Source organism: Staurois parvus, unplaced genomic scaffold, assembly GCF_062004578.1.
Source record: "Staurois parvus isolate SC_StPar_1 unplaced genomic scaffold, SC_StPar_1.0 ptg000290l, whole genome shotgun sequence".
NCBI lineage: Eukaryota > Metazoa > Chordata > Amphibia > Anura > Ranidae > Staurois > Staurois parvus.
In genome coordinates, this window is record NW_028318086.1 from 1,179,005 (window position 1) to 1,195,578 (window position 16,574).

The following is a 16,574-nucleotide window of genomic DNA, read 5'->3' on the forward strand; positions in this document are numbered from 1 at the left end:
ATACAGTATCTCCCAGAAGTGAGAACACCCCTCACATTTTTGTAAATATTTTATTCTTTTCATGTGACAACACAGAAGAAATGACACTTTGCTACAATGTGACGTAGTCAGTGTACAGCTTGTATAACATGTAAATTTGCTGTCCCCACAAAATAACTCAACACACCGCCATTCATGTCTAATACGCTGGCAACAAAAGTTAGTCCTCCCCTAAGTGACAAGGTCCAAATTGGACCCAATCAGCCATTTTCCCTCCCCCGTGTCATGTGACTCCTTGGTGTTACAAGGTCTCAAGTGTGAATGGGGAGCGGGTGTGTTACATTTGGTGTTATTGCTCTCACTCTCTCCTACTGGTCACTGGAAGTTCAACATGGCACCTCATGGCAAAGAACCCTCTGAGGAGCTGAAAAAAAAAGAATTGTTGCTCTACATAAAGATGGCCTAGGCTATAAGAAGATTGATAAGACCCTGAAACTGAGCTGCAGCACGGTGGCCAAAGACCATACAGCGGTATAACAGGACAGGTTCCACTCAGAACAGGCCTCGCCACGGTCGACCAAAGATGTTGAGTGCACGTGCTCAGCGTCATATCCAGAGGCTGTCTTTGGGAAATAGACGTATGAGTGCTGCCAGCATTGCTGCAGAGGGTGAAGGAGTGGGTGGTCAGCCTGTCAGTGCTCAGACCATACGCCGCACACTGCATCAAATTGGTCTGCATGACTGTCGTCCCAGAAGGAAGCCTCTTCTAAAGATGATGCACAAGAAAGCCAGCAAACAGTTTGCTGAAGACAAGCAGACTGAGGACATGGATTACTGGAACCATGTGCTGTGGTCTGATGACACCAAGATCAACTGATTTGGTTCAGATGGTGTCAAGCTTGTGTGGCGGCAACCAGGTGAGGAGTACAAAGACAAGTGTGTCTTGCCTACAGTCAAGCATGGTGGTGGGAGTGTCATGGTCTGGGGCTGCATGAGTGCTGCCGGCACTGGGGGGCTACAGATCATTGAGGGAACCATGAATGCCAACATGTACTGTGACATACTGAGCAGAGCATGATCCCCTCCCTTCCGAGACTGGGCCACAGGGCAATATTCCAACATGATAACGACCCCAAACACACCTCCTGGATGACCACTGCCTTGCTAAAGAAGCTGAGGGTAAAGGTGATGGACTGGCCAAGCATGTCTCCAGACCTAAACCCTATTGAGCATCTGTGGGGCATCCTCAAATGGAAGGTGGAGGAGCGCAAGGTCTCTAACATCCACCAGCTCCGTGAAGTCATCATGGAGGAGTTGAAGAGGACTCCAGTGGCAACCTGTGAAGCTCTGGTGAACTCCATGCCCAAGAGGGTTAAGGCAGTGCTGGAAAATAATGGCGGCCATACAGAATATTGACACTTTGGGCCCAATTTGGACATTTTCACTTAGCGGTGGACTCACTTTTGTTGCCAGCGGTTTAGACATTAATGGCGGTGTGTTGTGTTATTTTGAGGGAACAGCAAATTTACATGTTATACAAGCTGTACACTGACTACGTCACATTGTAGCAAAGTGTCATTTCTTCAGTGTTGTCACATGAAAAGGTAGAAAAAAATATTTACAAAAATGTGAGGAGTGGACTCACTTCTGGGAGATACTGTATATAATGGCTGATTCATCAACTAGAGAAAAGGTTCAAGCATTAAACCGGACAGAATTTTGAGGTCCACAACCTTTTGGCTATAACCTCCTTCCAATTATAATTCCTTCATTTTAAAGTGTTACTAAACCCACAACAGTACAATCAGTCTGTATATGCAATAAAGCATGCTTGTTATACTCACTGTGGAACCTAAGGGGTTAATCCTCTGCATTGTGTAAAAAGGTTGTTTGATCCTGTCTTCTTTGATCCTCCCCTTCTTCCAGTGTCCCCCTTTTATCCCAATAAGACATATCGGGTGGGGTCACTCTGCACATGCTCAGTTTAATGTATATGGCTAGAGAGATTTTTATTTTTCTTGAGATAGTGCATGTGATCAGCACAGGGCCAATCAGCACTGTCCAGACAGAAGGTCAGGAGTCCTGCAGCCTCATAGGACAGTCAGTGCAGAATGAAAACTCCTCCTACAAGATTAATCCTCTGCATTGTGTAAAAATTACTTGTTCCTGTCTTCTCTGATCCTCCCCTTCTACTGTCCCCAGTCCATCTGCTGATAGTACAGAGCCTTGGGGACAAGCTGCACATGCTCGGTTTGGTGTGCATTGCTAGATTTATTTATTTTTTTTCTTGGGAGGGTGCATGTGAAGGGCCAATCAGCACTGTCCAGACAGAGGGTCAGGGGTCATGCAGCCTCATAGGACAGTCAGAGGAGAATGAAAACTCACAAGACTGCTATATACTGCTGAAGAGAAAAGGTATTTAGCAGTTTTTATTTACTAAAATAATTGCATTTCCATGTTCTGTGTACTGTGGGAGACCGGGTATAGTGAATGCAGGGTCCGGGGAGAGCAGATATAGTGAATGCAGGGTCCGGTGAGACCAGATATAGTGAATGCAGGGTCCTGGGAGACCAGATATAGTGAATGCAGGGTCCCGGGAGACCAGATATAATGAATGCAGGGTCTGGGGAGACCAGATATAGTGAATGCAGGGTCCCGGGAGACCAGATATAATGAATGCAGGGTCCAGGGAAACCAGATATAGTGAATGCAGGGTCCGAGGAGACCAGATATAGTGAATGCAGGGTCCAGGGAGACCAGATATAGTGAATGCAGGGTCTGGGGAGACCAGAAACAGTGAATGCAGGGTCCAGGGAGACCAGATATAGTGAATGCAGGGTGTGAGGAGACCAGATATAGTGAATGCAGGGTGTGGGGAGACCAGATATAGTGAATGCAGGGTCCGGGGAGACCAGATATAGTGAATGCAGGGTCCTGGGAGAGCGGATATAGTGAATGCAGGGTCCGGGGAGACCAGATATAGTGAATGAAGGGTCCTGGGAGAGCGGATATAGTGAATGCAGGGTCCAGGGAGAACAGATATAGTGAATGCAGGATCCGAAGAGAGCGGATATAGTGAATGCAGGGTCCAGGGAGACCGGATATAGTGAATGCAGGGTCCGGGGAGAGCAGATATAGTGAATGCAGGGTCCGGGGAGAGCGGATATAGTGAATGCAGGGTCCAGGGAGACCGGATATAGTGAATGCAGGGTCCAGGGAGACCAGATATAGTGAATGCAGGGTCTGGGGAGACCAGAAACAGTGAATGCAGGGTCCAGGGAGACCAGATATAGTGAATGCAGGGTGTGAGGAGACCAGATATAGTGAATGCAGGGTGTGGGGAGACCAGATATAGTGAATGCAGGGTCCGGGGAGACCAGATATAGTGAATGCAGGGTCCTGGGAGAGCGGATATAGTGAATGCAGGGTCCTGGGAGAGCGGATATAGTGAATGCAGGGTCCAGGGAGAACAGATATAGTGAATGCAGGATCCGAAGAGAGCGGATATAGTGAATGCAGGGTCCAGGGAGAGCGGATATAGTGAATGCAGGGTACATGGAGACCGGATATAGTGAATGCAGGGTCCAGGGAGACCAGATATAGTGAATGCAGGGTCCGGGGAGAGCAGATAAAGTGAATGCAGGGTCCGGGGAGACCAGATAGAGTGAATGCAGGGTCTGCGGAGACCAGATATAGTGAATGCGGGGTCCGGGGAGACCAGATAGAGTGAATGCAGGGTCCGGGGAGACCAGATATAGTGAATGCGGGGTCCGGGGAGACCAGATAGAGTGAATGCAGGGTCCGAGGAGACCAGATAGAGTGAATGCAGGGTCCGGGGAGACCAGATATAGTGAATGCCGGGTCCGGGGAGAGCAGATATAGTGAATGCAGGGTCCGGGGAGACCAGATAGAGTGAATGCAGGGTCTGCGGAGACCAGATAGAGTGAATGCAGGGTCTGCGGAGACCAGATATAGTGAATGCAGGGTCCGGGGAGACCAGATAGAGTGAATGCAGGGTCTGCGGAGACCGGATATAGTGAATGCAGGGTCTGCGGAGACCGGATAGAGTGAATGCAGGGTCTGCGGAGACCAGATATAGTGAATGCAGGGTCCGGGGAGAGCGGATATAGTAAATGCGGGGTCCGAGGTTTAGTAACACTTTAAGTTTACTTATGCTGATATACTCCTAAAACTACTTTGAGTTGTAATTATTGTTATTGATCCTTCCTGGACCCTGATAGGGATCTATAGGCTTTGTGCCCACCACCATCATATTTTCCTATCCGCCACAATCAAGTGTACCATGAGACTAGACGTATGGGGGAAGTCGGCTGTGAAATATGAATGAGAATGTATAATTTAGATCCCAATGACCTTTTAAACCCTCTTCTGCTAACTGAAGCAGAAAATGAGCTAGACGGGTGAATTATCGTCTATGTGACCAGCTCCGTTCTTTGTAATACAGACAGGGTCATTATAAGGGCTGCCGTATTCTGCATTCTGATGTAAGTGATGCTCGATGGATGGCAGTAAACAAAGAGCTTGTTCAGAAACATAGAAAGCAGTGACATCCATGTATAATTACATTGAACTCCGGGCAGATGTAAAAGAAATTAAAGACATATACCACATAAAAATAATCTTTAACAATGGGGCACTATTCCTTCCAATGACACCAAGGACGGACACTAGTTCTCCCACTGAAACCAACAATGAGGCACTATTCCCTCTACTGATCAAAAAACGGGGGACTATTCCTTCCACTGAAATTAACAATGCGAGCACGATTCCTCCCACCAATACCAATGATGGGACACCATTCCTCCCACTGACACCAATAATGGGGCACTATTCCTCCCACAGACACCAATAATGGGGCACTATTCCTCCCACTGACACCAATAATGGGGCACTATTCCGCCCACTGACACCAATGATGGGGTATTATTCCTCCCACTGACACCAATGATGGGGCACTATTCCTCCCACTGACACCAATAATGGGGCACTATTCCTCCCACAGACACCAATAATGGGGCACTATTCCGCCCACTGACACCAATGATGGGGTATTATTCCTCCCACTGACACCAATGATGGGTTATTATTCCTCCCACTGACACCAATGATGGGGCACTATTCCTCCCACTAATGCCAATGATATGGCACTATTCCTACCACTGACACCAGCTATGGGGCACTATTCCTCCCACTGACACCAATGATGGGGTATTATTCCTCACACTGACACCAATGATGGGGCACTGTTCCTCCCACTGATACCAATGATGGGACACTATTCCTCCCACTAATACCAATGATGGGGCACTGTTCCTACCGCTAATACCAATGATGGGGCACTATTCCTCTCACTGACAGCAAATATGGGGTATGATTCCTTCCACAGACACCAGTGATCCGGCACTATTCCTGCAACTGACACCAATGATGGGGCACTATTCCTCCAACTGACACCAATGATGGGGCACTATTCCTGCAACTGACACCAATGATGGGGCACTATTCCTGCAACTGACACCAATGATGGGGCACTATTCCTGCAACTGACACCAATGATGGGGCACTATTCCTGCAACTGACACCAATGATGGGTCACTATTCCTCCCACTGATACCAATGATGGGGCACTACCCTTCCCACTGATACCAATGATGCAGCACTATTTCCTCCACTGACACCAATGACAGGAAATTATTCCTCCCGCTCAAACCAATGATGGGGCACAATTCCTTCTACTGAAACTAATGATAGGGCACCATTCCTCCCACTAATACCAAAGAATGATGCAGAGGAGGACTGTTGGAAGTGTTGTGGTCAGATGAGACCAAAATCCAGCTCTTTGGCATCAACTCAACTCGCCGTGTTTGGAGAAGGAGGAATGCTGCCTATGACCCCAAGAACACCATCCCAACTGTCAGACATGGTGGTGGAAACATTCTGCTTTGAGGGTGTTTTTCTGCTAAGGCGACGGGACAACTGCACCGCATCAAAGGGACGATGGACGGGGCAATGTACCGTCAAATCTTGGGTGAGAACCTTCTTCCCTCAGCCAGGGCATTGAAAATGGGTCGTGGATGGGTGTTCCAGCATGACAATGACCCAAAATACACGGCCAAGGCAACAAAGGAGTGGCTCAAGAAGAAGCACATTAAGGTCCTGGAGTGGCCTAGCCAGTCTCCACACCTTAATCCGATTGAAAATCTGTGGAGGGAGCTGAAAGTTCGAGTTATAAAACATCAGCCATCAAACCTTAATGACTTGGAGAGGATCTGCCAAGAGGAGTGGGCCAAAATCCCTCCTGAGATGTGTGCAAACCTGGGGGCCCAACTACAGGAAACGTCTGACAACTGTGATTGCCAACAAGGGATTTGCACCAAGTACTAAGTCATGCTTTGTGATGGGGATCAAATACTTATTTCCCTCATGAACATGCAGATCAGTCATCATTTGTTAGATATGCATTTCTTTTGAATTTTTTGTTGCTATTCTGTCTCTCAGTGTTACAATACACCGACCATTCGATTTTTAGACCGATCATTTCTTTGTGAGTGGGCAAACATTCTAAATCAGCAGGGGATCAAATACTTATTTCCTTCACTGTATAAATCTTTTGGCGCATTGGCCAGTCTGTGAACGTTGTATTTCAACCGCACATTTGGCCGCTTGCCTGGTGTTCAGCTTCAAATAATACAGTCATGGCCGAAATTGTTGGCACCCTTGATATTTTTCCTGAAAATCAAGTATTTCACACAAAAAAGGTATTGCATTAACACATGTTTTGCTATACACATGTTTATTCCCTTTGTATGTATTGGAACAAATATAAAACAGAGGCAGAAAAGCAAATATGACATAATGTCACACAAAACCCCAAAAATGGGCTGGACAAAAGTATTGGCACCCTTAACTTAATATTTGGTTGCACACCCTTTGGAAAACATAACTGAAATCAGTCGCTTCCTATAACCATCAATAAGCTTCTGACACCTCTCACCCGGAATTTTGGACCACTCTTCCTTTGCAAACAGCTCCAGGTCTCTCTTATTGGAAGGACACCTTTTCCCAACAGCAATTTTAAGATCTCTCCACAGGTGTTCAATGGGATTTAGATCTGGGCTCATTGCTGGCCACTTCAGAACTCTCCAGCGCTTCTTTGCCATCCATTTCTGAGTGCTTTTTGACGTATGTTTGGGGTCATTGTCCTGCTGGAAGACCCAGGATCTTGGACGCAAACCCAGCTTTCTGACACTGGGTCCTACAGTGCGACCCAAAATCCTTTGGTAATCCTCAGATTTCATGATGCCTTGCACACAGTCAAGGCACCCAGTGCCAGAGGCAGCAAAACAACCCCAAAACATCATTGAACCTCCACCATATTTTACCGTAGGTACTGTGTTTTGTTCTTTGTAGGCCTCATTCCGTTTTCGGTAAACAGTAGAATGATGTGCTTTACCGAAAAGCTCTATCTTGGTCTCATCTGTCCACAAGACGTTTTCCCAGAAGGCTTTTGGCTTACTCAAGTACATTTTGGCAAACTGTAGTCTTGCTTTTTTATGTCTCTGTGTCAGCAGTGGGGTCCTCCTGGGTCTCCTGCCATAGCGTTTCATTTCATTTAAATGTCGACGGATAGTTCGCGCTGACACTGATGCTCCCTGAGCCTGCAGGACAGCTTGAATGTCTTTGGAACATGTTTGGGGCTGCTTATCCACCATCCGGACTATTCTGCGTTGCAATCTTTCATCAATTTTCCTCATCCGTCCACGACCAGGGAGATTAGCTACAGTGCCATGGGTTGCAAACTTCTTGATAATGTTGCGCACTGTGGACAAAGGCAAATCTAGTTCTCTGGAGATGGACTTGTAACCTTGAGATTGTTGATATTTTGCCACAATTTTGGTTCTCAGGTCCTCAGACAGTTCTCGTCTCCTCTTTCTGTTGTCCATGCTTAGTGTGGCACAGACAGACACACAATGCAAAGGTTAAGTGAACGTCTCTCCTTTTTATCTGCTTTCAGGTGTGATTTCTATATTGCCCACACCTGTTACTTGCCCCAGGTGAGTTTACAGGAGCATCACATGCTTGTAACATTCTTATTTATCCGCAGTTGTGAAAGGGTGCCAATACTTTTGTCCAGCCCATTTTTGGAGGTTTGTGTGACATTATGTCGAATTTGCTTTCTTTCCTCCCTTTTTTTGTTTTGTCCCAATACACACAAAGGGAATAAACATGTGTATAGCAAAACATGTGTTAATGCAATACGTTTCGTGAGAAATACATGATTTCCTGGAGAAATATCAAGGGTGCCAACAATTTCGGCCATGACTGTAGATGTGAGGGAGGACTCTGCCTTCTACTGCTATGGAGGCCTAAAAGATTAAAGGGCAGCAAAGACATTGCGGCTGGAGCTGGGCGATAACTTCACCTTCATGTGAAACCCTCTTGTTAGGCAAGTGCAAGGATAACTATGACAAAGCTTTGACATTTCTCACCTCCTGTTTATTCCGAGACAAATAGTTGGGGTCAATACCGCCGAGGGAGAAATTTGGCAGAACGTGGTTCAGGATTTTAGCTGCAAACACCTGTTAGGAAAAAAAAAATATTAATGGAAAAAAAAAATATGACCTGCTTCTGAAAATGCCAGTTTCCTGGCTCTAATGCTGTTATAATGGCTTTAACACTTTCTGAGTCCCGGAAAAACTGTGCCGAAAAGTCAGAGAAAAGTGAAAAGTTCCATATCAGAAACTCAAGGTAGGCAGCTTGCTTCAATCCGAATTTGGATTTTTTTCGTTATTTGGATGTCTCTGAATTTTCGAATTACATTAGTAATGAATCTAAACTAAACAAAATTCGGACGAAATTCAAATTCGCATCAAATTTGACTAGAAAAAGAATAGAATAGATTAGAACAGAATGAACACTAAAAGAATAAAATAGAATAGAAAAGAATAGATTATAGAATAGAAAAGAATAGATTATAGAATAGAAAAGAATAGAATAGAAAAAACAAATGAAGAGAATAAAATAGAAAGAATATAACTGTCTTCCGAAATTCAAATAGAATAAATTATAAGTCAAATAGAATAGAACAGAAAAGAATAGAATATAATAGAAAGAATATAAGTGTCTTCTGAAATTCAAATAGAATAAAACAGAAAATAATAGAATACAATGAAATAGAAAGAATAACTGCCTTCCGAATTTGAATAGAATAAATTCTAATTCAAATAATTGACTAGAACAGAAAAGAATAGAATAGATTAGAACAGAATGGACAAAAGAATAAAATAGAATATAAAAGAATAAAATACAATATAAAAGAATAGAATAGATTATAGAATAGAAAAGAATAGAATAGAAACAAACAAATGAAGAGAATAAAATAGAAAGAATATAACTGTCTTCCAAAATTCAAATAGAATAAATTATAAGTCAAATAGAATAGAACAGAAAAGAATAGACTAGAATAAAATAGAAAGAATATAACTGTCTTTCAAAATTTGAATAGAATAAATTCTAATTCAAATATTAGAACAGAAAAGAATAGAATAGAATAATTGCTCAAAAAAAGTTCAAGTTTGCTGTGATTTACCACGTTTTGCCGCCTTAGAGCGTTTTTACAGCTAAAAAACTCCTCTAGAAAGCCAAAAACAGCCGCTGTAAAAACGCCCCGTGTGCATGAGGACTTCAAATTGTGTGCGCCCGTGAAACTTCCAAAAACTTTGGTTCCCTATAGTTTACATAGGTGATGCTTTGAACGCCCCTACGGGTCATTTCAGAGCTAACTGTGAATAATGGTCCTAGATAAGCACCTTCCTATTGTATTGGCATTTGGGGAAGGTGTCTAAATAGGATGGTGCGGTCTCACAGGCACTGGAGGTAGACCGCAGTGCACTTAGTAATCAGCACTCAGTAACAGACGTGCCCAGAAGTGCTCCCTTCTCCTTCTGCACAATTTAATGCCGGCCATAGCCGGGTCGAAAATCGGCCGAACAAAAATCGGCCAATTTTCGCACTGTTAGTGGGTTAATTGGTCGGCCGTTTTTCGGGCTTTTTGCACATTTTTTTTATCAGGCATGTTTGAAAATTTGCGGCCGATTTTGACGATTTTCCCGGCAATGATGGGCAAATCAGCCAATCGTTTTACTGATAAAAAATCTGCGCATGAGCCGTGACCTGCAAGAAGAAGAAGAAGAATATGAAGAAGAAAAAGAAGAAGAAAAAGAAAAAGAAGAAGAAGAAGAAAAAGAAGAAGAAGAAGAAAAATAAGAAGAAAAAGAAGAGAAAAAAAAAAAGAAGAGGAAAATAAGAAGAAGAAAAATAAGAAGAAAAATAAGAAGAAGAAAAAGAAGAAGAAGAATTCCAGTCCACTATTGTATTTTACATGAAAAAGTCTTGCGGTTGCAACAATGTATCTATTTGTATCCAAATAAAAACTTCTGTATCCGAAATGGATACATTGCTGCAACCGCAAGACTTTTTCATGTAAAATATAATAGCGGAGCTCTCTGCAGGGACAGAAGTAATTATGGGGTTAAATGCTGGCTATAGACAGGACGAAAATCTGCCTTTTTTTTACCGTTGGTGGTAACGTCGGCCGATCGAACGACCGATTTTTCGTTGTTTTTTTTTTTTTTTTTTAAACGGCCAGTTTTCGACCCTTCTATGGCCTGCTTTAGTCTGTGTCAGGACACTTGTGATGAGAGGTGTGGCTGCTACTCAGCTCTGCCAATGCAGAGCACTGGAGTGGGAGAGTGGGAATCAATATTTTACTGAGAACGGGGGAAGGGTTGCAGGGACCAATGGTCCAAACACTGCTGCACAGGCTACAAACCCCCCTGTTTTTTTTGCAGCACACTCCCCCCCCCCCCCCAGATAATTCGATCATTGAACAGATCTTACCTTGAAAGAAGAAGCCGACTCCGGGTTAGGCAACACCAGCGGTGATATCAGGATCATGCCGGAGAATTCAGCTGGCCTCTCGTTGGCCATCAAAATGCTAATAGCGCCCCCCTAGGCCAAAATAAATAAATACATTTGCAACTTTTTGAAAAACAATTTATCTTATTCACGATTTGATTTTTTATAATACATTTTAATACAGATTTATATTTTTTTGTTATCAAATCTATAAGAAGTAAAAACAGAATCGCACGCTAAGCCCCCGGTCACATCAAAGCCGATTTTGAAATTGTGTGACTTGCAGGGAAGTCGCACGATTTCAAAATCGGGTGACTTGACGATTTCAGTTGCGATTTGCAAGACATCTGACACAGATGTCTATGCAAATTGCAGCAAAAGTAGTGAATGTACTACTCTAGAAATCAGTGCGCTCTGACCAAGTCGGGACCGCACCAATATGACCGCTGTAATAGCGGACAATAGGGTGCGACTTGGCATACCATTTGCAAGTCGCAGGGCATGCAAGTCGCACCCGATGTGGCCGGAGTGTATAGCATTTTCATAACTTTAGTAACCTCTTCACTGATATGAGACTAGTATGCATAAAAACAAACAAACGATCATTCGTCCGATATTCTAAATGTGTATACGGGGCATTAGGGAGATTCACCCTCTTTATTTGTTATTGCCAAAAATTAAAGTGAAAGCAAATCCCAAATTGTGGGTTGTCACAAGAACAGGAATAGGGTAGAAATCATCCAATGGGGACACTGGTTCAGGTGAAAATTCAGCATTGCTGAAGGGATTTCCTCTCATTTCCTGTTTTGGCTGTGCAACAGAAAGTGAAAAGAAATTTTGATCGAACAAAAAAAGAACAGGGGTTATAACGTTCCCTTATGCAGGCCATAGACGGGTTGAAAATCGTCCGATATTCGCAGTTAGTGACTTAATTGGTCGGCTGTTCTTCGGGGTTTTGGCACATTTTTTTTATCTGTAAATTTGGAAAACTTTTGACAATCAGACGATTTTCCCGGAATTGATGGGCAAATCGATAAAAAAACGATAAAAAATCTGCGCATGAGCCGTGACTTGCAAGAAGAGAAAAGAAGAAGAAAAAGAAGAAGTAGAAAAGAAGAAGAAAAGAAGAAGAAGAGGAAGAAGTAGAAGAGGAATAAGTAGAAGAAGAAGAAGAGGAAGAAGGAAAAAGAAGAAGTAGAAAAGAAGTAGAAAAGAAGAAGTAGAAAAAGAAGAAGAAAAAAAGAAGAAGAAGTAGAAGAGGAATAAGTAGAAGAGGAAGAAGAAGAAGCAGAAGAAAAGAAGAAGAATTAGAAAAAGAAGGAGTAGAAAAGAAGAAGTAGAAAAAGAAGAAGAAAAAGAAGAAGTAGAAGAGGAATAAGTAGAAGAAGAAGAGGAAGAAGGAAAAAGAAGAAGTAGAAAAGAAGAAGTAGAAAAAGAAGAAGAAAAAAAGAAGAAGAAGTAGAAGAGGAATAAGTAGAAGAGGAAGAAGAAGAAGCAGAAGAAAAGAAGAAGAATTAGAAAAAGGAGTAGAAAAGAAGAAGTAGAAAAAGAAGAAGAAAAAGAAGAAGTAGAAGAGGAATAAGTAGAAGAAGAAGAAGAAAAAGAGGCAGAAGAAGAAAAGAAGAAGTAGCAGAAGAAAAAGAAGAAGAAGAAGGAGAAGCAGAAAAAGAAGAAGCAGAAACAGAAGTAGAAAAAAAAGAAGAAAAAGAAGTCCGCTATTATATTTGACATGAAAAAGTCTTGCGGTTGCAACAATGTATCTATTTGTATCCGAATAATAACATCTGTATCTGAAATGGATACAAATAGATACATTGTTGCAACCACAAGACTTTTTCATGTCAAATATAATAGCGGAGCTCTCTGCAGGGACAGAAGTAATTAAATGCCGGACGTAAACGGGCCGAAAATTTTTTTACCGTTGGTGGTAATGTTGGCTGATTGAACGACCGATTTTCCATTTTTTTTTTTTAAACGGACGATTTTTGACCCATCTATGGCCTGCATTACTCTATCCAAAATGGAAAAAAACTGCTCAGTTTTGCTTGAGCCCAGGTTCACAATTGTGCGGAACGTCATTTCGCATGTGATTTGCATGGGAACCGCACCGCATTCCTGTGCAAATCACATGCGATTTCTGTGCAGTTGGATTTCAGCCATACATTTTTCTATGGCTCAAATCGCACCGCACCCACACCAAACAGGTGCAGGACCCTTTTTTTGTCCGCACTAGAATCATATCGCACGGGTATTAACACCCATGCGATCCGATTCGGCAGATCACACCACGTTTTGTGAACCAATTTCAGGGTTTCGTTAACATACGCACCCGCAGCAATTTTCATGAACGGGGTGCGATTGTGATGCGGTGTGGAATTCACACAGAAACCAGCGCAAATTCCGCACCGCATCAGTGTGAGCCCAGGCTTAAAGTACGGTACACCCAAAACCAACACTTCAGCCCTGGTTCACACCAGTGCAGCTTAAATCGTGCAACTTCAGCGCGACTACAAAAAACGCAGATAAATGCGGTTTGGGTGTTCGATTTCATTGCAGCCTGCAACTTCATTTAACAGAAGTCAATGCAAGCCGCGATGAAGCTGCAGAAAAATAGTGCCGGAACCTTTTTCAAAGTCGCTGCAACTTGAGCTGCAATGATTTGATCGGTTCCATTGCTGAAAATAGGGTGCGACTTGTCATGTGATTTTGAACTGTCAAATCGCATGACAAATTGCTCTGGTTCACACAAGTGCGGCTTTTGAAATTGTGCAACTTCAGTAACTTCAGATAAGTGCGCTTTGGATGTTCAACTTGCAATTTCATTCAACAGAAGTCAATGCAAGCTGCAATGAAACTGCAGAAAAATAGTTCCGGAACCTTTTTCAAAGTCGCTGCAACTTGAGCTGCAATGATTTGATCAGTTCCATTGCTAAAAATAGGGTGCGACTTGTCATGTGATTTTGAACTGTCAAATCGCATGACAAATTGCTCTAGTTCACACCAGGGCGGCTTCAGTGCAATTTCAAAACCACAGACCGGTGCAATTTGGATCTCTTATTTCATTGCGGCTTGCAACTTCATTTAATAGAAGTCAATGCAGGCCGCGATGAAATGGCAGAAAAGTAGTGCAGGAAACTTTTTCAGTCACTGCGATTTGAGTCGCAAAGATATGAACAGTTCCACTGGCACAAATGAAGTGCGCCTTGTCATGCGATTTTGAACTGCCAAATCGCATGATAGATTGCCTCGGTGTGAGGCAGGGTTTAGCCGTGGTTCACACCAGTGCAACTATGAAATCGCCCTACTTCAGCGCGATTTCAAAGCCACAGATCTGTGCAATTTGGATCTGCGATTTCAGTGCGGTTTGCAACTTCATTTAACAGAAGTCAATGCAAGCTGCAATCAAACTGCAGAAAAGTAGCGCAGGAACCTTTTTTCAAAGTCTCAGCGACTTGATTCACAATGATACGAACGGTTCCATTGCTGAAAATAGGGTGCAACTTGTCATGTGATTTTGAACTGTCAAATCGCATCACAAATTGTCTTGGTGTGAACCGGGGATAACAGCCTTTTTCCCATCTGCACATCCTGGGAATACATGAAGAAATGCCGACTTCCTGGAACATGCGAAAAACGCATGAAAAAAACAGCATGATGCGCTTGTAGTGAATTTTGGAACAGCTCAACTTTGGAAAAGGTTCTGGAGCTTTTTTTTTTGTGGTGCCATTACTATATGTAGACAAACTCAAGTGAATGGGCTGCCCTATGCTGTAAAAATCGCACGAAAAATGTGTAAGAAAAGCAACGCGGCAGTGTGAACAGGACTCAATCTCATGCAACCTTGAATGTGCTCAAGTCATATGAAATATTGTGAAGTCTGCAGCGTTCTTTGATCCAAAAATCTGGTGATCCAGCCATGAGGCTTCTTGTCCTAGAAAAGGGTTTACAGGAAGTGCTTGTCAACCCTGCAGCAGGCACTTCCTGTTATGTGGTGACAACGCTCTGCCCTTACCCCGCAATGGTTCTTCTGCATTGTACCCAGTCACAGGGGCTTCTAATGGAGAATACAAGTGGTCGTTCCAACACACATTACACAAGCATGGACCACCGTTGTCATCATCAGGAAACCCAACGAAAGAAGGACATGGCTGCAAAGAGACTGCAGGAGATCAGCAGAACTGGGATGGAACAAAGGGCGAAGGAGGAGTTTGGTGCAGCTATTTAGTGAGATCTAGGTGCCGGTGTACTGAATATACGTTTATTACCATGGAGTGTCCACAGATAAACAGCGGTACATTTGGGTGCTCCTTCCGCATCAGGTCCACGTGCTGAAGGCCGTCCCTGACAAACACATGGAAGTCGGATACCGTCATCCTGTCACCATCGCTCTGTCCGTGGCCAACTGGCAAAATAAAAGAAAAAAACGGGAAATGAGACTCAGGAATCATCACATGACATCATAATCATCAAATGCTAAGAGCGGGCATTGCATCGAACCAGGGGAGGACTGACAACTCATGGGGCCCCCGGGCAATAGGGGATCATGGGGCCCCTGTTTCCTCGCCCACACTCAAACCACACGCAAAAAAGTCTATGAAAGGTACCAGGGGCATCTCATGGGGCCCCCTACTGACCCCGGGCCCTGGGGCAGTGCCCGAGTTTCCAAATGGTCAGTCCGCCCCTGTATCGAACCCATTCATGGTGACATCCTTCCTTGCAGATTGTGGGCTGTGCGATTTCACAGTACGTTTTGGAACACGCATTTTTGATGCGTTTTGCAGGGGTTTTTCTGCCAATAGGAAAGTATTAACTTTGATGCGACTTTGGATGGACGCGACTTTGATGCTACTTTAGTGTCAGAACTGTTATACTTCCCCATTAGATTGTAAGCTCCCAGGATCAGGGCCCTCCTATCCCTCTTGTATTGAACTGTTGCTGTATTGTCTCCCATTATATTGTAAAGTGCTGAGCAAACTGTTGGCGCTATATAAATCCTGTATAATAATAATAATATATAAATCCTGTATAATAATAATATATATAAATCCTGTATAATAATATATATAAATCCTGTATAATAATAATATATAAATCCTGTATAATAATAATAATAATATATAAATCCTGTATAATAATAATATATATAAATCCTGTATAATAATAATAATATATAAATCCTGTATAATAATAATAATAATATAGAAATCCTGTATAATAATAATAATATAGAAATCCTGTATAATAATAATTAGCAACAAAAAAAAAGTCACATCAAGATCGCATCAACGTTGCATCCATCCAAAGCTGCATCAAAGTTTTATTTTTGGAGACATATCTGTGCCATGACAGCAGTGCGGGGTGGGGTGAGTGAAGGCATGAAGAACAGGGCCTGAAGTTCTGCTTTCAGGTTAGGTTCACATCTATGCACATTGCGGATTGTGAGATTTAACAGCGTGTTTTGCGTTTTGGAACAAGTCTTTTTGATGCGTTTTGCAGGGCGGTGTTTGTTATAAGGAATGTATTGACTTTGATGCCACTTTAATGTGGCTTTGGATGGGCGCTGCTTTGAGCCCGGGTTCACACTGATGCTGGGCGGAATTCGCAGTGGTTTCAGTGCGAATTCTGCACCGCATCAGAATCGCACCCCGTTCATGCGA

At 43.2% G+C, this 16,574-nt stretch overlaps 1 protein-coding gene across 2 annotated transcripts in view; it reads right to left on the minus strand.

Moving 5' to 3' along the window:
* Positions 1-16,574, minus strand: part of MGLL (monoglyceride lipase) — a 117,364-nt gene that overhangs the window by 18,380 nt on the left and 82,410 nt on the right. For both annotated transcript variants that reach the window (XM_089682454.1, XM_089682455.1), the window contains exons 4-6: positions 15,183-15,319; positions 10,900-11,010; positions 8,490-8,579 (exon numbers count right to left, since the gene is read on the minus strand). In XM_089682454.1, the coding sequence (XP_089538580.1) occupies positions 8,490-8,579; positions 10,900-11,010; positions 15,183-15,319 (338 nt within the window). The remainder of the gene's footprint in view (positions 1-8,489; positions 8,580-10,899; positions 11,011-15,182; positions 15,320-16,574) is intronic.